The sequence below is a fragment of the Atractosteus spatula genome, chromosome 22 (assembly GCF_055471065.1).
Source record: "Atractosteus spatula isolate fAtrSpa1 chromosome 22, fAtrSpa1.hap1, whole genome shotgun sequence".
Lineage (NCBI taxonomy): Eukaryota > Metazoa > Chordata > Actinopteri > Semionotiformes > Lepisosteidae > Atractosteus > Atractosteus spatula.
Window position 1 is genome coordinate 2,360,473 of NC_142727.1, and position 22,054 is coordinate 2,382,526.

At 46.9% G+C, this 22,054-nt stretch overlaps 5 protein-coding genes and 1 pseudogene across 6 annotated transcripts; all 6 read left to right on the forward strand.

Moving 5' to 3' along the window:
- The first annotated feature begins 521 nt into the window (after positions 1-521).
- Positions 522-13,214, forward strand: LOC148816514 (uncharacterized). Its single transcript, XM_088939843.1, has 7 exons — positions 522-564; positions 956-1,107; positions 2,329-2,536; positions 4,254-4,404; positions 5,445-5,502; positions 5,858-5,944; positions 13,037-13,214. The coding sequence occupies exons 1-7, from the start codon at positions 522-524 to the stop codon at positions 13,205-13,207; spliced, it is 870 nt and encodes a 289-aa protein (XP_088795969.1). The 3' UTR covers positions 13,208-13,214.
- A 2,066-nt stretch (positions 13,215-15,280) lies between these two features.
- LOC148816515 (histone H4) lies at positions 15,281-15,592 on the forward strand. Its single transcript, XM_088939847.1, has one exon. It carries the CDS (start codon positions 15,281-15,283, stop codon positions 15,590-15,592), a length of 312 nt encoding a protein of 103 aa, XP_088795973.1.
- A 956-nt stretch (positions 15,593-16,548) lies between these two features.
- Positions 16,549-16,953, forward strand: LOC148816516 (histone H2B). Its single transcript, XM_088939846.1, has one exon. It carries the CDS (start codon positions 16,549-16,551, stop codon positions 16,921-16,923), a length of 375 nt encoding a protein of 124 aa, XP_088795972.1. The 3' UTR covers positions 16,924-16,953.
- A 1,642-nt stretch (positions 16,954-18,595) lies between these two features.
- Positions 18,596-19,367, forward strand: LOC148816517 (histone H1 pseudogene; annotated as a pseudogene). The gene has a single exon (XR_016094685.1). The product of XR_016094685.1 is annotated as a histone H1 pseudogene (transcript).
- Positions 19,368-20,345: 978 nt separating this feature from the next.
- On the forward strand, positions 20,346-20,732 carry LOC148816518 (histone H2A). Its single transcript, XM_088939845.1, has one exon. The coding sequence runs from the start codon at positions 20,346-20,348 to the stop codon at positions 20,730-20,732; it is 387 nt and encodes a 128-aa protein (XP_088795971.1).
- A 766-nt stretch (positions 20,733-21,498) lies between these two features.
- LOC148816519 (histone H3) lies at positions 21,499-21,909 on the forward strand. The gene has a single exon (XM_088939844.1). The coding sequence runs from the start codon at positions 21,499-21,501 to the stop codon at positions 21,907-21,909; it is 411 nt and encodes a 136-aa protein (XP_088795970.1).
- Positions 21,910-22,054: the final 145 nt, after the last annotated feature.

The following is a 22,054-nucleotide window of genomic DNA, read 5'->3' on the forward strand; positions in this document are numbered from 1 at the left end:
GCTCTTCAATGTCATGAGAAGATCGCCACAATACTGTTTCTATATTATGAAGACTATAAAGAGAGTACAAAACAATGAAAAGTGTCTCTGGACGCAGTCTTTGCACAGCAGTGTTTGAGCAGTGATGCTTTCCAAGACTAGAGTTATAAAAGCCTTCATCTCTCATGTGGTAAAAACAGTATACACTTCAACATTTTTTCAGTTTACAACCGGATCCAGTATCCTAGCTTTTTTATAGTCGACTGTGGCAAGAGAAATTAAAAAAAATGTTGTTTTGAAACCTGCTCTTCCTTTTACTAAAAGGGATACAGGGCTGTGGCAGAGGTGACACACTTCCCTGCCTGGACAGGAATTTGTTATCAAGAAGTGGACTTGCAGAAGGGGGATTTCCAACTGTTCTGACTAGCAGAGGCCTCCACTACAGTTTCTTACAGAAAATTAATCTGAATGCACTTCAATCTAAAATCCAACTCGCTATTCAGACAACAGATCTAAATTAATATATTTTATTTTACAGGTTCATGCAAAGAATGGTCATCGTCTTTTGGGCTACAGTTTCCAGTGGTGAGCATAAATCTATTTTAGTGCAATACATGAGTCATAGATGTCGTTGGCACAAGTGGTTCTGGTTTCAGGGTCCAGGGTTCAACTCGGACTCTGGCTGTGTGGAGTGGCCATGTTCTGAGTTTGTAGTACTGTAGTACTGGTGTGGTAATGGTATTTATGATCCAGATGTACTGGTATGGTAATGGTATAATCCAGGTGTACTGGTGCTGTAATGGTATGATCCAGGTGTACTGGTGCTGTAATGGTGTTTATGATCCAAGTGTACTGCTGCTGTAATGGTATGATCCAGGTGTACTGGGGTGGTAATGGTGTTCATGATCCAGGTGTACTGGGGTGGACAATGGTGTTTATGACCCAGGTGTACTGGTGCTGTGCTGGTGTTTTCCAGTGCTACTGGTGTGCAGTGCTGGAGGAGTGGTGTTCACAGCCCATGAGCTGCAGGTGACTGTGGGCTCTGACGTCCGGCTGCCCTGCACCTTCTCGCTGACCGCAGGAGGGAGGAGTCAAGACAGCAACGTGGAGTGGGAGTTCCAGGAGAAGGTAATGCCTGCCACAAAAAAACAAACAGTTACAGACCGGTCACACATCACAGGTAGACAACATGTAGACAAGTTGGCATGTAGATCTAAACTGTAGGACAATTCAGAGCTCACTAGGGTCCCAGCCTGGATTTAGAATAAGTAGGTCTTAGATTGGGTAAGAAAATGCAGATATAGACTTTGATTTTTTTAGGTTTTTGAAGATGTTCCACAGAAACAATTCATTTTTATTTCAAGCCGATTTGCATCCCAGTAGGACTGCGCGGCAGCTCAGTGGTAAGAACTGCTGTCACAGTGCGCCAGGGCCCTGTCTGTGTGGAGTTTGTATGTTCTCCCTGTGTTCACATGGGTTTTCCTGCTGACGTCTGGGGAAAACTGGCCCTGGTGTGAGTGTTTGTGTCTGGTTTCCCATCCAGGGTGCACCCTGCCTGGGACAGCGAGGTTTAGAAAATGGAGGGATGTGTGAAAGCCTGCTTAGGAAACAAAATAGGCAACAGCTAAGAAGCAACATCCAATATGCTTAGGAGCTGAAAGCAAATAAATCCTATTAAGTCAATTAAGACTTTAGCTGCGTAACAGAGAGATGGGCTGGAAAAAAACCCCAACAAGACCAGGACTGAGAACCCCCCAAACTCCAAAGTCTGTGACGTTTATCTTCTGGAGAATGGATTTCTACAGATCGGGCTTTGTGAAGTCCGGTTACAGGCCAAAACAGGCGTGCTCGATTCCAAAATCAAACTACTCCGAGCCCACGCCTGAATTAGCCAGCGGTGGAGAGTAGAGGCCACTGATCACCTCAGGAATGCCTATTTTTCAAAACCCATCCAACTGTCAAGTAACTCAGTACCAGCAGTAAACATAGCCAAGATACACTATCGATAATAAGATCATCTATTTTGGCAGTTTGCAGGTAACGCCATTTTAAAGATATGCTGAAGGTCACGGATTAAATTATCAGTTTTTTTAATTGATAAATTATTCACAGGTCAAGGATTAAATTATTTATCAGCATCCGAGACAGCAAAAAAATAAAATGTATTTCTACAAGCTTTGTAGTTCTCAGTGGTGAATATCTCATGCCTTATAACATATACCTTAAATAAACATTAGATCATAAACGTATACATGCAATTAAGGAGTCGCCCCCCTTTTTCCCCCAGCATGAAATCAGCTTTGAAAACACATTCAAATAACACTGTATTCTGGCTGCCTGTCCGAGCAGGTGATTTTCTTCTACTACCAGAACCACAGTATCCCGTCCGAGAGCTGGGTGTCCTTCGTTGGGAACATCGGGGAGAACGATGCCACCATCCTGCTCCGCAATGTCACTGCAGCCCACCAGGGGGAGTATGTGTGCCGCCTGCGCCCAGCCAACAGCCCTCTCATCTACAAGAACAGCACCCAGCTCCGCGTCACCTCCCCGGTCGTAGGTACGAAGCCCACCCATCCATCTTCTAACTTCTACAATCAATATAGTGTTGCTGGGAAGCCAGAGCTTATCCCAGCAAGCTAGTCTTAGTCTTAGCCATAGGCCTAGTCTTAGTCTTAGTCTTAGCCATAGGCCTAGTCTTAGTCTTAGTCCTAGTCCTATTCTTATTCCTATTCCTATTATTGATTTTGGAAGGCAGGCACCTTTCCAAACCTAAGAACACTGTTCAATGTGATATGGAAAGAAAAAGACAAAAACACAATACAAAGTAAAGAAAATGAAACAAGAACCTACAGGCTCGGAAGTAGGGAATTGAGACATAGGCTCTAGTAAAAAAAAGGTGAGTTTAGATTTGAAGAGAGTCAAAGAGGTAGTCTCTCAGAGAATTGGAGGAAGGGCATTCTGTAGCAAAGGAGCAGAGCCGGGAAAAGCACGGTCACTAAAAGTCCGAGATTTCTTCTGGGGTGCAGTGAGCAAAGGACCAGCCTCAACTGGCCGGAGCCTACAGGAGGGGGTGTGAGCCTCTGGAGGAGCTCAGAGGCTTACTTAAACCCTTACAAGTCAATAACATGATCTTGAATACGTGACTTTATAGGCAACCAATGTAGAGATTTAAGGATGGGAGTGATGTGCTGCCAGGATTTGATGTGATTTCGAAGTTTTAACTGCAGACTTTTGGACATATTGCTGAGGACATACCGAGGAGTGTTAGGGAACCCACAGAGCAAAGAGTCCTGAATTCCCACTGAGCACTTGACCTCTGAAGGTTCCTCAGTGTTTCTTCAGGGCACCTTGCCTTCGTAGCTCCGAGTTTTACCTCATGTAACGGTGTGGGAGTGGGCGGAGCACAGGGAAAAAACCGACGCCCCTAACTGAGGGACGGAAGCACTGCTGTGAGGTTAGCGAGAACCGAAAAATAACACAAAATAGGGTACAAAAGCAAAACGAAATGCCTGCCGCATCAATCAATATATTGATAATGTGGCTGCATATGTATACACCCATTGTGAGCCCATTGTGTTGGTAGTTATGCAATCGTCCAAGAAAGGATGATTCATCAAAAAGACCCCCCGACTTTCCATGTAAAACCACAATTTCCTGTTTTTGTCCCTGATGTTCCTGAACTTACATTTCACTTCCGTGTAACAAATGCAGCTGTGTCTCAGGGTTATCACAGTGGCACGTCTTTGATGGCTAAACCACATGGGTGAAGCTTGATTTGACTGGCTACTGATATCAAATACTAAAATGAGGATAGCCAGCCATGCTGTATATGCCCCAAATCCTTCAAGAGACCGCTGGATTGAGATTCCTGGGTCAATGAGCTAGCAAAACCAGACTGTTGGTAACTTTTGAAATGTGTTTTTGATGCACCAGAAACCCAAGCAGCTTTCAAGCAGCCTGGGGTTCAATATGAGAATTTTACTTATTATACTTATTATAGAGGATGCCTTTTGTTCTATGAAGCATGTTGGCATGTCCACAGATGTTTACACACATGTTCTAACGGATTTGTATCTTTCTCTCCCTCTTTCACTTCTCTCCCATTCTGCCCTCTTGTTCAATCCCTCCATTTTCCCTTTTCTCCCACCCTCCACATCTCTCAACCTGTCCCCCTCTTTTCTCCTGGATCGCTCTGCTCTCTCACTCTGCCTCTGTCTCAGTGCATTTTCCTCTCCCTCTTCTCTCCCCAATCCCTCTCCCCCTCCCACTGTCAGCCCAAGGCAGGACTATCCTAACCCCCCATGCTCAAGCTGCCCAGTGGCCCATGTATGCGGGATCCGTGGGTGGAGGTTTTGTCCTGGCTCTGGCCTTGGCGTTCGGCCTGTGGGCACTCCGGCGGGCTCCCTGCCGCCACAGCAACCAGGGGTAAGGCAGGGCTTATTGAAGACAGTGGCAAAGGGAAAAGACGAGCAGAAGGGGACGTCACCCCCTTAGAACCTGGTTAATTCTCCTGGAGCAGGGGCCTGGCCCTGTGGCGCAGAGCTATTCTCCTGGAGCAGGGGCCTGGCCCTGTGGCGCAGAGCTATTCTCCTGGAGCAGGGGCCTGGCCCTGTGGCGCAGAGCTATTCTCCTGGAGCAGGGGCTTGGCCCTGTGGCGCAGAGCTATTCTCCTGGAGCAGGCGCCTGGCCCTGTGGCGCAGAGCTATTCTCCTGGAGCAGGTGCCTGGCCCTGTGGCGCAGAACGATTCTTCTGCTGTAGAGGCCCAGCCCCATGGTACAGAGAAATGTAAGAAGTGGCGCTCTTGGAGGTCTAAGTCCACATCTTTCTATTGGAGGTCTTGATCAAATCGGGCGGGTGGGGAGCAGTGCTGCACCTACAGAGACAGAGAGTGTCAGGGAGACTAACAGAGGGATGAACAATCCTGAAATGACAGGGAGGCCAAAAGGGTAGGGAAAAACTGACAGAAAGGCAGAGCCGCAACAAAGAAAAGTATAAAATGGTCATGACGATGACAGAGAGATAAAAAGACTGAGTGAAAGAAGAGAGTCTGAGGTCATCTGATAAGGACAGAAGAGTAGAGGGGAAGGAAAGTAGGATAAAATGGGGGAAGACCAGGAAAGACCAAAGGAGAGACCTTGAAACACTTGAACAGAGATGACAAGCTTTGCATAACCTAAATAAGACCGGGTTTAGGAGGAACAGTCTTATCCCACAAAGCCCAGACAGCAGTACAACCATTTTAGTTATTGTGTGAAAAAGCACACAATCAAGAAGTTTTCGACGAAACGTTCAGGAGTATGTCGCATTAAGAGTCCCCTGTAAGTTCTTTACAGTTTTTTGGTGCACCACGAGGAGTTGGCCCTTCCTCCTTCTCAGTCAACTCTTCTCAATGGGTTTTTCACGAGGTTTGGGCGTCACCTCGACCTTCTCAGGCTGAGCTCCTGTCCGCTGTGTCTCGTTTCAGGGAGGGGCTTGGCCAGAGCCTGACCACCGCTGGAGACCGGAACCCCGGAAATAACAAGGTAACCGATAGGGGGACATAACTGACCGACCGACAAACCACCCATATGTTTTCTAAGCGCTTCTTCCAATTCGTGATCGCGGGAAAGCTGGCGGCTATCCCAGCATGCAATGGGCACAAGGTGGGATACATCTTGGATGGGACGCCAGGGCACGCATGCACGCACCAGGTCCACTTTCCTTAGAAGCCAATTAAATACCCGTGCGTTTTTGGACTTTGGGAGGAAATCAGAGTGTCGTAACACCAATCACAGATCAATCACATTTGTCAATCAGTTGCTGATCACTGTGTTAAGAGGCAGCAAACTTCTTCCCACACTCCTCACTGAAAGACCTCCTCCTCCTCCTCTCTCTTAGGACTCCGATTGCTACGTCAGCCTGAGCCGGACCTGTGCTCCCCCGCCACCCCCAAGACCCCATGCCGACGACCTCTACATCACCATGGTGAGTGTGGGGTACCCAGGAGAATCCAGGGGCTCCAACGGAGAGCAGAGGAGACAGGCAGCGACGCGGCAGTAGTTCATTCCATCGCACTTCCAGAGTGCGGGGAATAAACATCTTCCCCACCAGCAGGCTGCACTGAGCACGGCGTGAATTAATACACCCGTACCTCTTTTTATGAAGTAATTCGTTCCCAGAAACCCTTTCGTACAGCGAAAATTCATCCCAAGAAAAAAACGATTTTCATTATTGCTTATGGGGCAAAATTCCAATCCATTTCGGACGCCGAAAGTCACCCCCAACGTTTCTTTTTCTTGCCAGAAAATGACAAAAGAAGCACTAACGACTCACATTCATACTGCAGTTGATGTTCTTAGGAATAAAAAAAACCCACTGGTAGACATCATTAATCATAACTACAGACAGCACTGTACAGTAACCACTTCATTTGCTTTTTGTGTGATCACACACGTACGCAATTTTTAATTTTCTTAACACCTTTAGAGTCCACGATCAAGTCTAAACCTCAGATATTCTCAGGAAAGTAAGAGCGCTCGCGAAGCGAGACGCGTCGAGCTGTATCTGGCCCTCCGCGGGCCCTGTGCAGCCTCTCGCCAGACTGGTTAGCGGGACGTGCTGCCAACACTCGAAACGAGCCCTCCCCTTCTCTCTCGACACTTGGCGGGGGCTTTGAAATTTCTCTTTGTCTGTCGCTTCTTCGTAGTTTTTGAGTTGGCCTGCGTTATTAGACATGCGGGTAACAATTCACGTACTCCGCCGTATCCGATTTTCACAACTATCGGAAAAACAGGTACCGGTGTACAAGGGAGAAGAGGATTCGACGGCTGCGGCTCTGGCTGTGCAATTGGTGAGATGGTGTTACCATGTTGAGGACTTGTGGGTGTAACAGTAATGTCTGTGCTTGCCTAAAGACTCAAGTGCAAAGCTCTCAGCGTTAGAGCTGAACTGCAGCCCTTTGGAAAAGCATCATCCACTCCCTTCCGATGACCTCTCATCCTGTTGAATTTTTTTTTTGGGGGGGGGGGGGGTTCCATAACTTTCAGGGTCACAGTGGTCTAGAGCCTGTTCTGCCCTGGATTGAGCTGCAGTCCATCTCGGTTTCCAATATTTGTAATCAGGATTTGAACCGACAGATGCCGGCACAAGCTGCAAAGGAGAACCAAAAGCTAGCATGCGGATTTCAGGGGGATTCGCCCCTCTTGGCAAGGCAAAGCCTAAATGAGTGAGGAAATGAATTTAACGAGCCACAGAATCAGTATTAAATCTAAACAGATCTCTCTCTCTGCGAGTCGGGTAGCGACTTTCAAGCCGAGATTCCACTTTGAATACCAAGGAGCTTTCAAAAAGAACTTGGGGATAAAGCAGGTCCAAGGTACAGATTGAGAGAGGAGTATGAACATGTGTCATCACTGAATATCCCTTTGAGCACAGTGAGATTGATCATTAAGTGAAAGGTGCCTTGTCCTGCCCAGTTATATCCCGGGCAAGCAGGAAACAGGTCAGGGGCACCGGCTCTGAAGCCAAAGGTGACTTTGAAAGTGTTAAATACCTCAACAGCCGAGATAGGAGAAAATGCCCAGGAGCCGTTGATAGCCTGGACACCCCACAAAGCTGGCCAGTATACAGATGCAGCCATTCAAAATGCGCGGGCGATACCGCATTATTTTCCGGTACGCTGTACGCAGTCTACCGCAAGCTACCGGTAAATACCGCGAGTTACCGGTAAATACCGCTAGCAAAATAATAGTATCCGGAATTTCCGCAAGGTGGAGCTAATAAAGCTCAACCTCTCATGTTTGAGCTGTAGCCATCAAAGTCTTTAACGAAGATATTAATAATAGTATTAATAATAAATGACCTTGGACAAGCTGTAAACTCAAAGTATTGCCCTGGTCCACATTCTTTTTTTCATTGACCGTCTTTGTAAAAGTAACGCCACAGCATTTCGCAATCACGCATTTTTTTCCAATCATGCAAAGTACAGTGATTCACCATGCCTTTCACATGCTCATAAAAGAGATTGATTTAGGGACATAAACATATTACCGTATGCAAACTGTACTGTATACAGTATGTATATGTATATTTAATGTCTTAACTGTGCCCGTTTAAGTATTGAATATTCATATCTAATTTTACCACTGAAGGGAAATCTTAGTAGCTGAGCATAAAAACAATAGGAGCATACTGCAACGCGTGTGAAGGCCATAAACGATATTAATTTTGGAACATAAACATACAGTATATGGCTGGTCTCGGTACTTTAAAGAAAACATACACGAAACATGGTTTCATTATGACCAGAATCTTGAGATATTTTTAACTTGATTTACAGTATTTGAGAGGTATGTCTTAACACCGATACTACAGTGCTTAAGTACTACTCACGTATATGTTTCTAGGTTTATATTATGCATTTCATACGGTCAAATTACTTTTGAGCAACTAATAAGAAGCGCGAAACGGTATGCGTTTTACTTTCGTTTCGTGCTGGGACCCGTGGATTGATTAGAGATATCAAGTACATACAAGTCATTTTTTAAATGTTGTAGTTCGTCTTGAAAAAATGTTACGAGTACATCATCTATCAACAATTACACAGGTTCTGTTTCCATATTGCGGATTTTGGTTACGTAATATTATTTTCTAGATTTCACGTTGTGAATATATGATTTGGGCAAACAGAGCCGCAAAGAAGTACATTATGGGTTGTTGTTTTTTTTTGCAGTTTTATCTAGAACAAGCGATGCTTAAACCTTTGTCTGATTCTTGTGAAACTATCCACACGACAGTTACAGTACCTAGGAGTTGACTTCAGTGATGTCACTGATGGGATGTTTCTAAAAATCCATCCTCTGTAAAACGTCTTCTCTAGTTGTCCTGCATATGTATTCGCTAATGAAGCTGTGTGTTCTGAGCCTGGATCTCTACATCTCTGTATGAACCACCTTAGAGGGCTAAAGACAGCTTGTGTTTAAATTGAGTGTAAGGCAATTTATGCTTCTAAAGTCATGGTCAGCATTTTTGTACTGTGCTGTAAACTTGTTCTGTGCCTAGTCACATTATTTTATAGCGTTTTCATAGCGTTATCAAATCTGGTGGCGCTGTGTTAGTTTCCTGACTCCCATGTCACATGGTCTGTGATTGTAACCTGTAATACCGGTTTAATTCGTCACAGCCAGCACTCCGGTTGTAAAGTAGAAGCAGGCGAGATTTCCAGCGAAAAACACCTCCCCCTTCTTCAGGTGTGAGGGTCTTCTGCTCAGAATGAAACGCTAAAATGTAATGTAGGCTCTGAATGGGTTCTGACTTGCTTTAACAAAATATGTTTACAAATCCTTTCACCTGGCATTTTCGTAGTTAGAAATTATGGAACGCTCTGTTAAAAGCAAGGGAGTTTTTATGTCCGTTGCAGTTCTTTTGCAACATGAATATAATTATATCGTTATTAATTTCTTGAGATACGCGATTCCATATTATATTCCCTTTTAATCAAATTCTAAAAGTATGCTTGTTGACTCCGGTATCGCGTTAGTTAAAGACTTCGATGCTTAAAATGTTTAGGAGAAATGGAATACTGGTGTGTATGTTTTCTTTAAAGTACCGAGACCAGCCATATACTGTATGTTTAAGTTCCAAAATTAATATCGTTTATGGACTTCACACGCGTTGCAGTATGCTCCTATTCTTTTTATGCTCAGGCACTAAGTAAAAGGAGATGCTTCATATTGCTTGACTAATTTTAAAAACTAAGTTAGAAATGCAGACGCTCCCTCGGTGCGCTGCTCTGGTGCGCCGGCTCTTACACAGTGCCTGTCTGCCGTAAGCGTTACAATATACATACCCAACACTGCTTGTACCCATCTGTCATGCAAATAAAACACCTTGAATTGAATTGAATTGAGGGGAGAGGGGGGAATACTAAAGCCAATACTGGCTCAATACCCTCGATGGGCTTTGACGTGCTAATGCGTTGGTTTAACAGTCCGGGTGTGGCAGGCTTCCAATGTCAACTCGACTCGATTGGAAGACAATGAACGTATTTTGTGATATTTAGAAATATAAATTTGTTTGGTGCGAGTGAGGTTTTATTTAATCTCTGACCAAGGGAAACGTTTCATTTTTTCAAAGAAATGTTTGTTAAAAAATAAAGTCATAGTTCTATGGGATTCAATCACAGACCATGTGACATGGGAGTCAGGAAACTACTGTAACACACAGCGCCACCGGATTTAATAACGCAATAAAAACGCTATAAAATAATGTGACTAGGCACAGAAAAAGTTTACAGCACAGTACAATAATAAATGCTGACCATGACTTTAGAAGCATAAATTACCTTACACTCAATTTAAACACAAGCTGTCTTTCTGTATGAACCTCTAAGCTGGTTCATACAGAAAATGTAGAAATGCATTAGCCTGATTATGATTAAAAAACACATAATTAAACACGCGTTTGCGATTTAAATCAGAACACGATTTAAATCAATATAAATGTTTATATTGTAACGCATACTGTCCAGCCTCCATTTCTCTATAAAAATTTACTCTGTTGCACACACACACACAATAGAAGGAGGAACCGCTGTCAGAAGGGAAGATATGTTCAAAATATCGCAAATATCGTTCATGTTGCGATATTTTGAAATATAAAAGTCAATTTATTGTCCATAATATCGCTATTCTATTTTTTCGAAGAAATGTTTGTTAAAAGAAAAGTCCGGCACCAGCTGGATTCGATCACACAACCTCCCAGTTGCTAGTCACGCACCTAGACCAGTCGGCTAGAAGACAGCTCGCATGAACAGGCAGGCGAAAAAGCCCTACACAGCCCTGTCGCAGCACACGAATACCGTTATTAAATTCTTTAGATAAGCGATTCCATATTATATTCCCTTTTAATCAAATTCTAAAAGTATGCTTGTTGACTCCGGTATCATGTTAGTTAAAGACTTCAAAGCTTAAAATGTTTAGGGAGAAATGGAATACTGGTGTGTATTTTTTTCTTTAAAGTACCAAGACCAGCTACAGTATATACTGTATGTTTATGTTCCAAAATTAATATCGTTTATGGCCTTCACACGCGTTACAGTATGCTCCTATTCTTTTTATGCTCAGCTACTAAGATTTCCCTTCAGTGGTAAAATTCAATATCTACAACGGGCACAGCAAAGACGTTTTTACTGTAAGTCTTTCTACGACAGACCAACGGACCACGAGTGCCCCTGTCGGTCAACCAATCACGTACTGCGGTGCCACGCGTCATCTTGCGTCATACTGAGCGACGTCACCTGCGGTACGTGTCTGTGACGCGCACTTTGAATGGCTGCATCTGTATCAGAGTGGAAAACCCATCGCAGATCCCAAATGGATTTCACAGCGAAACGTTTAAGTGATATTGCAACCGCGTGGAAAAGACATCTGTGGTCAGAAGAGGAAAACTGAACGCTTTTGCTCTCAGTGCATCATGGTGGGTGAAAACCCACCATAGAGCATCATCAACACCACTCCTGCTGTCGGGCATAGTGGCGCTAGCTCTGTTATAGTTCTACTGCCCACTTGACAAGACTGAGCCAAAAAATCCCTAGTGGAAAGCTTGCTTCAGCCTGCTGAAGATTTACAAATGTGACCAATTTGTCCTTCAGCAGCACAGTGACCCAGAGCTAGACTGAACTGACCTAACATGAAGAACGTGAATGTCCCTGCGTGTGCAAATCTGGCAGACACTTATCCAAAAATGAATCACAATCGCTTTAATTGCTGCTCAATCTTCCTACCAAGTTTTGACTTGGTGGGTGAATACTTAAACAATGAGCATGTTGTAGTGTTTGTTTTTTTGTGCTTTGCAATTTTTCCAGACATTTAACTTTTTACCATGAACAATGTGATCTGAGTATACAAGCTTTGATGAAAACTATTCACTTGAAAGAAAAGCACCTACAGCATTGTTTCACAGGCAGATTTCTGCTTCTTTCAAAACCAGGGTTGGGTCACAAGACTGTATGGTTTAGAATTAAAACTTTTGACTGGATTGCCACTGAACTTTAAGAATCAATGGGAAAATAAGCTGCAGTAGGCTGCTGCAGAAAGAATTTTAGCCAAATGGTCAATAATGCTTGACCTGAATGGAAATGGTGCATATTTCACTTTCTTTTCAGCATGGTCCTCTGCTTGCACCTTTCAAAGTCCATTATGTTGCTGATGGTAGCGCAGTCAAAATGTAAGATAATTCACCGCCTTGATATGAAGGAAAGGATTCCTCTTCTTCTGAAACATGGCACCAACTCTGTACAGCTGGTGGATAGTCTCTAGCCCCTTTGCAGCTGAATTTAATCCTGCTGGCTTTGAAATGTGATTTGGCTGCTTCTTTTTGTGATATGATTTTCCTCCCAGGACAAACACAGTGGAAGAAAGGTGAGACTAAAGCTCATTAATAAAATGTTCATATACAATGAAGAGTGTGGTCCAAGTAACGTGTTTTTTTTTAATCAAAAGTACTTTCAAAAGAAAACAAAACACAGGCTTTTTTATACCAAAAAGGGTGTGCCGTTGTAGGAACTGGAGCGGGCCTCTCCGGAACCAGGGTTACAGACCCCTGGAGTCACTGGACCGGGCCTCTCAATAACCAGGAGTATAGACCCCTGTACTAATTGGATCAGGGTTCTGGACTCCTGTAGGACTCCAGGACCAGAGTTTAAATCAATTTTAAAATACGCAATACCACAGACTCATTAATTTGGATAGTAAAGCTTAACTGTAACAACAATACTAAAAGAGGAAGATTGGACTCAAGACCGACATCTCAGGGACTCAAACTCAGATCTTTATGCTCTTGAGCAACAATTTTCAGCGACTGGTTACAGCCACGGTTCGCCTCCAGTCCAGAGCTCCATCCAGGACCGACCCGGGTTTGAGTGTACAAAAGCCCAGAAACCCTGACACCGCCTCTTCTTTTTCTACTGCCTCTCACTTTCCGCAACGCAGAGCTGTTCGCAGCCATGAAAGGTCGCTGCAGTTTTCTCTCCTGCCCCTGTTCCTGTGGGTGTAACGCTCTATTCCTTCCCCCCGGCAGCACAGACGCCCTGAGGAGCTGCCCAGGCCTGCACAGACGCCCAGCAACAGGAAGGGGCTACCGCCAGAGTGGCTGGCACAGGACAGCATGCACCCCGAAAGTCAGCATTCCTTCCTGAAGATGCAGCTCTGTGCCAGTACTGTCCCCCGGGCAGATACCCTCACTGTCTAACACGGACGTGTCCTGGTACTTGTACGAAGCTCACAGGGCTCCGTGGCCTCCGGATACCATCGGGTTTCAAATTGCAGGATGCAAAAGCAGCTCTGTGGCCAACACTGGACCCGATCAGAGCCGGGCATCTTTGACGGGTCAACCTGCGCCTCCCAGCCGTGACCAACCAGAGCTCAGCCTCGCAGGCTTCACCCTCACAAACTCTGCCCTGCTCCCAGCACCATGGGCGCTGGAGAGATTGAAAGTCAGGTACTCTGTTTGTCAGCATTGCTGCTGTGCCTTGTTCAAAGAAGTCTTTACAAGCTGGTTAAGCAAGACGTACTGATGGCTACACCCACGCGGGCAATCTCCTGGAAAACCAGTGACACACAGATACTCCCCAAGCTTAGTTCAAATGATCAGTTTCATAACCAACGACTTATATGTTAACAGTTACACAGATTGGATCTTTCACCTCTCTTATAGGCAGGTGCTAGACTAGCCACTCTCTGGATATTACTCTCTCTTCAGCGACTGCTGCAAGAGTGTTGTCAACGGTCCTGAGACAATCTCTTGACCCTCAAGTACACTTGATAAACAAAGCTGCCTCTTCCACGCTAACAGTTAGTTAATCTAGTTAACCTGGAATTCTGTTTGGGCTGGGGCATGCTCTTCATGTAAATGCTCCGACAAACTTCTTCAGAGAGTCCTGTCTACCATTTCAGTGGCTGACCTGCTTGTTGATCTTGTCCCAATCTATGAGTGGAAAGTTAAAGTCTCCCTCTATTACCACTTCTTCCTGTCGTGGCTCATAGCAAAACCCCTAACAGAAAAGGCCTTTTGCATATCTTCTCGTATGTTTGACCCCTATAGTGTCTGACATGCCCGTTTCCTCCAGGCTAAAGTCTGGTGCCTGTTGTATGGTTTGTCCATCTTTCCCACCTCTAGGCTGTTGTGCGTCTGCTAATGTTGTATTACATCACCGTCCCGCGAAGTGAAAGACACCTGAAGCTGAGGCCATGGCTGTAGTTCAAGTGCTCATGTCTTGCAGGAATGCTGAAACCAAGGCCGACATTAAAAGTGAAAAATGCCAAAACGCTGTATTTAAATCTTTGATAAACTCTGTGGATTCTTCTTGCTAAATATGGTCTGCCATTAGGAAGCTGTCTGGAGTCACGGTTTATTGCAGTAGTGCAGAAAATACTGGATAAAAGGCGACATGGTGGCACAGTGGTGGGCATTGCCACCTCGCAGCGCCGGGGCCCTGGGTTCAGCTCCTGGGATGCTGCTCGTGTGGAGCTTGTATGTTCTCTCCGTCTGTGTTAGTGTGGGCTCCCCCCCCACCGTCCGAAGACATGCTGGTACAGTAGGGTAATTGGCTTCTGGGTAAACTGGCCCTGGTGTGTGTGTGTGTGTGTGTGTGTGTGTTGCTTGCTGAAATAGGCTCTTGCTCCTCTGCAACCCTGAAGTGAAGAGAGCGATGGAGAAAACGGATGGACGTGTGGGATGGTGCATAGAAAACACAATGGTAAAAAGGAGGTAAAAAAGCACTCCCCCCCCCCCCCAGCCCAGGGGAAACGGACAGATCGTTTGTTCTGTGGGACGTGGGCATCAGGGCCTTGTGTGTCCTGCTCCGTTCTGTGGTTGGCATTGTGTCACAGCATCCCCGTGTCTCTGAAATAACCAGCCCGCCTACCCTCCCATCCTCTCCTGTAACAAACTCTTGAGCCAGCACTGGCAGTCTGCAGCTCCTTGGTGGTCCCCTTGTGGCAATCTGAAAATACAGCTGCAGCATTTAGATATTGCACAGATATGGCTTTTTTTTTCAGAATAAACTTTTTTTTTCATAAACACAGGTAGTGACATAAACATTGAATACTCGAGGTCTGTCCTCTGCAGTGCTGCTGCGGGAGAGAGCTCACGGCAGGGAAGGGGTTCATGTGCAGTCTGGGCTGCTGCTGCAGTCGGAGAGGAGGCGGGCTCGTGTGTCAGTGCGCCTCCGGTCTCAAGCAGGTCCGCTCTCAGGCTTGAAAAGAGAAGCGCCGCGGCTGCAGCCCAGCAGTGTGTGTCGTGTTCACAGCTGATAATTTGAAGATGTCTGGACGAGGCAAAGGCGGAAAGGGACTCGGGAAAGGAGGCGCTAAGCGTCACCGCAAGGTTCTCCGCGACAACATCCAGGGAATCACCAAGCCCGCTATCCGCCGCCTGGCTCGCCGTGGGGGAGTGAAGCGGATCTCCGGGCTGATCTACGAGGAGACCCGCGGGGTGCTGAAGGTGTTCCTGGAGAACGTCATCCGCGACGCCGTCACCTACACCGAGCACGCCAAGAGGAAGACCGTCACCGCCATGGACGTGGTGTACGCGCTGAAGCGCCAGGGCCGCACCCTGTACGGCTTCGGAGGCTGAACAGGAGCGGAGCTTCACTGCCGGACCGGACCCCGACTTTAAACCCAAAGGCTCTTTTAAGAGCCACCCACCTTTTCAGAAGAGAGCTAAAGTCTAAAATTTAATTGAATGATAAAAACATGCTTATTGTTAGTTATTAAAAGCAATATAACCCGATTCACAGACAAGAGGCTCCACACTGCGCGCACACGCACACGCTGGAATCTGCTTGTCTGTGGAATGAAGTTGTACTTTGAAAGTCCTGCTCGAAATGCAATCGCAGACCGGGTTCATTATCCTGCCTTACTGCGCAGTACAGAGCGAGCTGTAGGTGAATCTGGTAGCTAATGGAATAATATTACGGGCTGAAACGCGTTTTTCTGCCCATAGCTTTCATCCCCATCACTCGCATTGCTACATGCTTTGCGCTTCTTTCATTTAAGACTCATTATATTTTCATTCATTTGGTAGAAAGGGTTCGTGTGAAGGTTTCGTGAACTCAGACTAATATGAAAGCAGTGCCAAAGCCCCAAAGCGCTGCTATACAAAGCTGTTGGTTGCTCAAGAGTGATTTTAAGGTTGCCTAGAATATCACCAAGAGTTCTTTTGACTCCAAGTTTGCACAAATTGCACAGTTTACACCGAGCACATTGTTTTCTAGACTAGGAGATATAAACGGAATGAGAGTCGGATTTCAGAAAATCTGCACGTAGTGCTAAACGGATCACACGGCCCTTTGTTCCTGTGTGCGCGGGCGGAGGGGAGAGAGAGGCGCCTGGAGTCAGAGCGAGCGGCTCGGGCGCTCCGCCGTTTGAATTTCATTGGCGCAGAGCGCAGCCAATAGGAGAGCAGCTCTCTCGCTGACCAATGAGCCGGCTTCTGAGCTGAGCGAGATGATTTGCATGCGTCCGCTATAAATAAGGGGCTGGAGGAGCTTTAAGCTCTTATTACTGTGTGTGCAGATAATAGGTTTGAAGATGCCTGAACCAGCGAAATCCGCTCCCAAGAAGGGCTCCAAGAAAGCCGTAACCAAGACGGCCGGCAAGGGCACCAAGAAGCGCAAGAGGTCCAGGAAGGAGAGCTATGCCATCTACGTGTACAAGGTGCTGAAGCAGGTGCACCCGGACACCGGCATCTCGTCGAAGGCCATGGGCATCATGAACTCGTTCGTCAACGACATCTTCGAGCGCATCGCCGGCGAGGCCTCCCGCCTGGCGCACTACAACAAGCGCTCCACCATCACCTCCCGGGAGATCCAGACCGCCGTGCGCCTGCTGCTGCCCGGAGAGCTGGCCAAGCACGCCGTGTCCGAGGGCACCAAGGCCGTCACCAAGTACACCAGCTCCAAGTAAACCCGGCCCGCCCGTCCCCGATCAGCGAACCCAAAGGCTCTTTTAAGAGCCACCCACAGAGTCCGTGAAAGAGCAATCATGATTTCTTCCTTTTTGCTTCAAACCCCGGTTTTCGACGTTTTTATGGTCCCAAGTGTGCAGTAAAATTCACACCTTGCTTGAATTGGACTTTTCTGTGTAGACGTGTATGTGTAAGTTGTACAATGGTCCAGGTTATTATTCTAAAACATGCTTGTCACTACCCATAACATTTTGTAAGTACAGACGGTTATTTAAGGACAAGTGGGGGACACGCTTTGTCTCTTTCTGGCAGTTTAGTCCTCATTTAAAGTATGTTACCAATATACATAATTTAGTGTGACCGTAGACATATGAGTTCTGTTTCACATTGAGGTCTCTGCCTTCGATGCTTCTAATCGGCGACTGTAAGGAGTCGGTTACACAACATTTCTTACAAGGCATTTCAGTCTCAAAGCAATGAAACTAGATTTACATGAGCTTTATTATTATTTGTTTCACACATGATCATGGATAGAACTTGTATTTAGGAATCGGACCCATTCCCAGAACAGAGCCTGTGGCTGTTGCCGAGTGTTTACTATACTGTTCCTGGAAAGAAGCCAGAGTAGGAGCAAGGCTGTGCAAGTTGCTCCATTCTCCCGCAACTCTTTGGGTAAGGAAATGTTTCCTTTGCTCGATTCAAATGCACCTTGAGTTAAGTCACACACAGCTCCTCCTCACTCTCTTTCTAAAGGAGTCTTTAGAACAACCTTCGGCTTTTATTATCAGATATTGCTTTTCATACATTCTAAAAAACGTCATTACAACGTCCCTTGTTCTGATCAAGCGCCTGGCAGATTATTAAGCTGAACCACGCCTTGGTTACAGTCTAATTTACCAAGCGTTTTCATTGTCCGAATGACAAAAAAAAAGTCTGAGGACCATTTCAGGCTCCACTTCTCTGCCTGGGCTGTTTTTTTCATGTCAGGACAATTTCATTCAAACGGGTTCGCCGGTGTGTGCTGATTTTCCATTTGGCCTCTTTTAAAAATCTCGACAGGCTTATAAAACCTTAAATAAATGCATTCCAGCAACTCCACTATATTCTATTAGGCGATCTGGACATTTGTCAAGAAATAAAAAGTGGTAGTTTTACGAAACTGCTCTAGTCCTTTGTTAGAAGCAGCGTTTTCTGGAGTGTGTTACTGACGCTGCCCAAAGAGCAGAATAAATAATATTGGTTTTAATATTGCAGACGTCCTTTTTATCGAGATAGCTTGCCACCAGTCTTGACAGTATTTCACGCACACGATTCTTATTTTTAGCGGTGTTTTAAATCCATATATGTTTAAAATACACGACAAAGTGCCGAATGAGCACCTCCTTTCGCGTGCTCTGTTGTCGGATTTGGGGCATTTCTGTCGAAACTACCGCACAGACTCTGCTGAAGTTGAAGCGCGTTTGGAAGATCGGAGGGTTTTCTCTGCATTTTGCATCTTTTGTACTCGTTTCGGTGTAGTTGTGAGGATTACGGGGCAGTTTTGTGCGCGGAGAAAACACAAGTGCGAGCGGGCTGTGCGGAGCGGAGCTGCAGCAGCAGCGGTTGAGTCTCCACGGTTCTCATGCGGCCTTGAAGTCCCGCCTGCGCGCGGAGCCGCAGACAGTCCGACAGCAGACAGAGACGCAGCGATGGCAGAAGAAGTCGCTCCGGCCCCCGCCGCCGCGCCGGCCAAGGCGCCCAAGAAGAAGAGCGCCGCCAAGCCCAAGAAAGCGGGCCCCAGCGTGGGAGAGCTCATCCTGAAGGCCGTGTCCGCCTCCAAGGAGCGCAGCGGCGTGTCCCTGGCCGCCCTGAAGAAGTCCCTGGCGGCCGGCGGCTACGACGTGGAGAAGAACAACTCCCGCGTCAAGCTGGCCATCAAGAGCCTGGTGACCAAGGGCACCCTGGTGCAGACCAAGGGCACCGGCGCCTCGGGCTCCTTCAAGCTCAACAAGAAGCAGGCGGAGACCAAGACCAAGCCCGTGAAGAAAGCCGCCGCCGCCGCCAAAGCCAAGAAGCCGGCGGCCAAGAAACCCGCAGCGGCTAAGAAGCCAGCGGCCGCCAAGAAGCCCAAGAAGGCGGCGCCCAAGAAGCCGGCGGCCGCCAAGAAGTCGCCCAAGAAAGCCGCGAAGCCCGCAGCGGCCAAGAAGGCGACCAAGAGCCCCAAGAAGGCCAAGAAGCCCGCGGCGCCTAAGAAGGCGAAGAGCCCGAAGAAAGCCAAGGCAGCGAAGCCCAAGGTGGCCAAACCCAAGACGGCCAAAGCTAAGAAAGCGGCTCCCAAGAAGAAGTGAGCGATCGACCCCCGAGTTAATTTCCTCCAAACCCAAAGGCTCTTCTAAGAGCCACCAGCCCTTCCGAGAGAGAGCGCAGACTTTCCCTTTTCACCGCCTGAAAGCGCCGGTTCGCTCGATAGGGGGGGTTGAGTTTTAGCTATTAAAGTATCTTTTTCTTGAAACTGAAATGCGATATTTAGTCGAATTGAGTAAAATATTGTTCAAATGTAAATACTATTGTAAATACTGGGTGCATAGGGAAGGTTTTGTAGAATTATAAGGGGGCCTTTTCGTTAAGAATGAAACTTTCTAATCGTCACTGAACAACACTGCGACTCCTTTCATCTCATCACCAACAATGAGGTGAAATGTTACACTTACATTGCCCGTAGGTTTTCATTAGTGTGTGACTTGCAATTCGTGACTGCTAGTCTCGCAGCTATAGCGGAACTGTGAAAAGGCGTAACGTGACAACTTGATCACTATAAGAGCGACAATGGTGACTTCAATATCGCTCCCTCGCAGGCGGGTGATCCAGATTCTTATGGGAGTTGAGCTTAATTCCACTCAAGGTAGCGTGTTAAGACATGGTTACTGAGTCAGACGGTGGTGAAATTCACTAAAATATACACTTTCTAAAGCATGAAAATGACCGATTAAGCAGTGTGTTTTGCACATTATCTGTCGTGGTTTTGCTAATCGCCTGTTCTGCACATGGCCTGTTGTCTCTGTCTTTCTTTTCTTATGCAACTGTATGTATGTAACTTTTGTTGTTGTTTTTTACCACTTACCGCCTGAGAGCTAGCTAAATAGCATTTCGCTATTCCATATACCTGTGTATTAGAATAATGATAATAAGCTTGAAATTGAAAAACAAATATTGGTTCTCGCTCTGCAGCAGAGCCGCGCTCTGTGTTCAGAGTCCGAATTTCCCTCCTGCCTGTTGATTGGTCGAGACCGAGAGCGCAGTTTGGCAACACTGATCTCTGATTGGGTGGAGAGCTTGTTCCCGTCCAACCAATCAAATTCAGCCGCGACTATTCAAAAGCGGGGCGGCAGACAACTTGTGATCATTGTTGTCACATTTCTTCAGACAAGCTTGATACTGCAAGATGAGCGGCAGAGGAAAGACCGGCGGTAAGGCCAGAGCCAAGGCCAAGACTCGCTCTTCCAGGGCCGGACTGCAGTTCCCTGTGGGCCGTGTCCACCGGCTGCTGCGCAAGGGAAACTATGCCGAGCGGGTTGGCGCCGGAGCCCCGGTGTATCTAGCTGCCGTACTGGAGTATCTGACCGCCGAGATCCTGGAGCTGGCTGGCAACGCCGCCCGGGACAACAAGAAGACCCGCATCATCCCCCGGCACCTGCAGCTCGCCGTCCGCAACGACGAGGAGCTGAACAAGCTGCTGGGCGGCGTGACCATCGCGCAGGGCGGCGTGCTGCCCAACATCCAGGCGGTGCTGCTGCCCAAGAAGACCGAGAAGCCGGTCAAGAGCAAGTAAACAGCCCGGCAGAGACCCCGACTGACCCCGAACACAAAGGCTCTTCTAAGAGCCACCCACAGCCTCTTGAAAAGAGCGATTTCTGTTTACTTGTATAATTTCAGCGTTTACAAGTTTTTTAACATTTTAATGGTGAAGCATCGCGTCCCAGAATCACAGCTGCTGTAGAGAAGAGCGATTTGTTGAGCTCCCAATACAGTTCATAACATTTCTTTATTCGCTTCGTTTTTAACCTTTTAATTACAAACCAAAGAGGTATCTGCATTCCTTATTCTTGTACTGGAGTTAATAAGATCTGTATTATTATTTCAGTTAATTTAAGTGGACTTGTCCCTCAGCAGAACGCTCTCCCAAGTCACAATTTTTCACTATAAATTACAATACATAACGTTATTAATGTAGTATTACACTATGTCACTATTAAATGAAAGTATATTATTGTTCTATATTATCATGGCTAAAGCAGCAATCAAAATCCTTGACACTTTATTGGTGTCGAGGTATAAAAACGCCTGAACTTGCTTTTAGTTTATAAATCAAGGAAAATCGATCCTCTGTCTCTTAGTAAACCGAGAGACCTGGAGCCGTTGAACCCGCGAGGAGTGTAGGAGCTGCGCGCTCGGTTTCAAACCGTCCAATCAGAGAGTTGCACCCTCCTCCCCCCGTGTGCGTTTCAACCAATCAGGACGGGGCTGCCTGCGCATATAAACCCGAGTGCGGTCAACGATTCTCACTACAGTGCTGATTGTGAAGAGCAGCGAGGAAGATGGCGAGAACCAAGCAGACCGCTCGCAAGTCCACCGGCGGCAAGGCGCCCAGGAAGCAGCTGGCCACCAAGGCTGCCCGCAAGAGCGCCCCCGCCACCGGCGGCGTGAAGAAGCCCCACCGCTACAGGCCCGGCACCGTGGCTCTGCGGGAGATCCGCCGCTACCAGAAGTCCACCGAGCTGCTGATCCGCAAGCTGCCTTTCCAGCGCCTGGTGAGAGAGATCGCCCAGGACTTCAAGACCGACCTGCGCTTCCAGAGCTCCGCCGTCATGGCTCTGCAGGAGGCCAGCGAGGCTTACCTGGTGGGGCTCTTCGAGGACACCAACCTGTGCGCCATCCACGCCAAGAGGGTGACCATCATGCCCAAAGACATCCAGCTGGCCCGCCGCATCCGCGGGGAGCGCGCTTAGACACGGACCGCCCGCTGCAGGATCTTTCTCCTTGAACACAAAGGCTCTTTTAAGAGCCACCACAACACTCGAGAGGGTTCATATATTTCCATTTTTGTCTGTACAAGACCCTGTTGCAGTTAACCAGCAAATTACGCTCTTAATC

What these genes read in the sequence shown, in the direction of transcription:
- LOC148816515 (XM_088939847.1), top strand. Translation starts at nt 15,281, where the DNA reads ATGTCTGGACGAGGCAAAGGCGGAAAGGGACTCGGGAAAGGAGGCGCT.
- LOC148816516 (XM_088939846.1), top strand. Translation starts at nt 16,549, where the DNA reads ATGCCTGAACCAGCGAAATCCGCTCCCAAGAAGGGCTCCAAGAAAGCC.
- LOC148816514 (XM_088939843.1), top strand. Translation starts at nt 522, where the DNA reads ATGCAAAGAATGGTCATCGTCTTTTGGGCTACAGTTTCCAGTG. An exon ending in GGAACCCCGGAAATAACAAG is followed by an intron (nt 5,503 to 5,857) that starts GTAACCGATAGG and finishes CCTCTCTCTTAG; the next exon opens with GACTCCGATTGCTACGTCAG. An exon ending in ACGACCTCTACATCACCATG is followed by an intron (nt 5,945 to 13,036) that starts GTGAGTGTGGGG and finishes TCCCCCCGGCAG; the next exon opens with CACAGACGCCCTGAGGAGCT.
- LOC148816518 (XM_088939845.1), top strand. Translation starts at nt 20,346, where the DNA reads ATGAGCGGCAGAGGAAAGACCGGCGGTAAGGCCAGAGCCAAGGCCAAG.
- LOC148816519 (XM_088939844.1), top strand. Translation starts at nt 21,499, where the DNA reads ATGGCGAGAACCAAGCAGACCGCTCGCAAGTCCACCGGCGGCAAGGCG.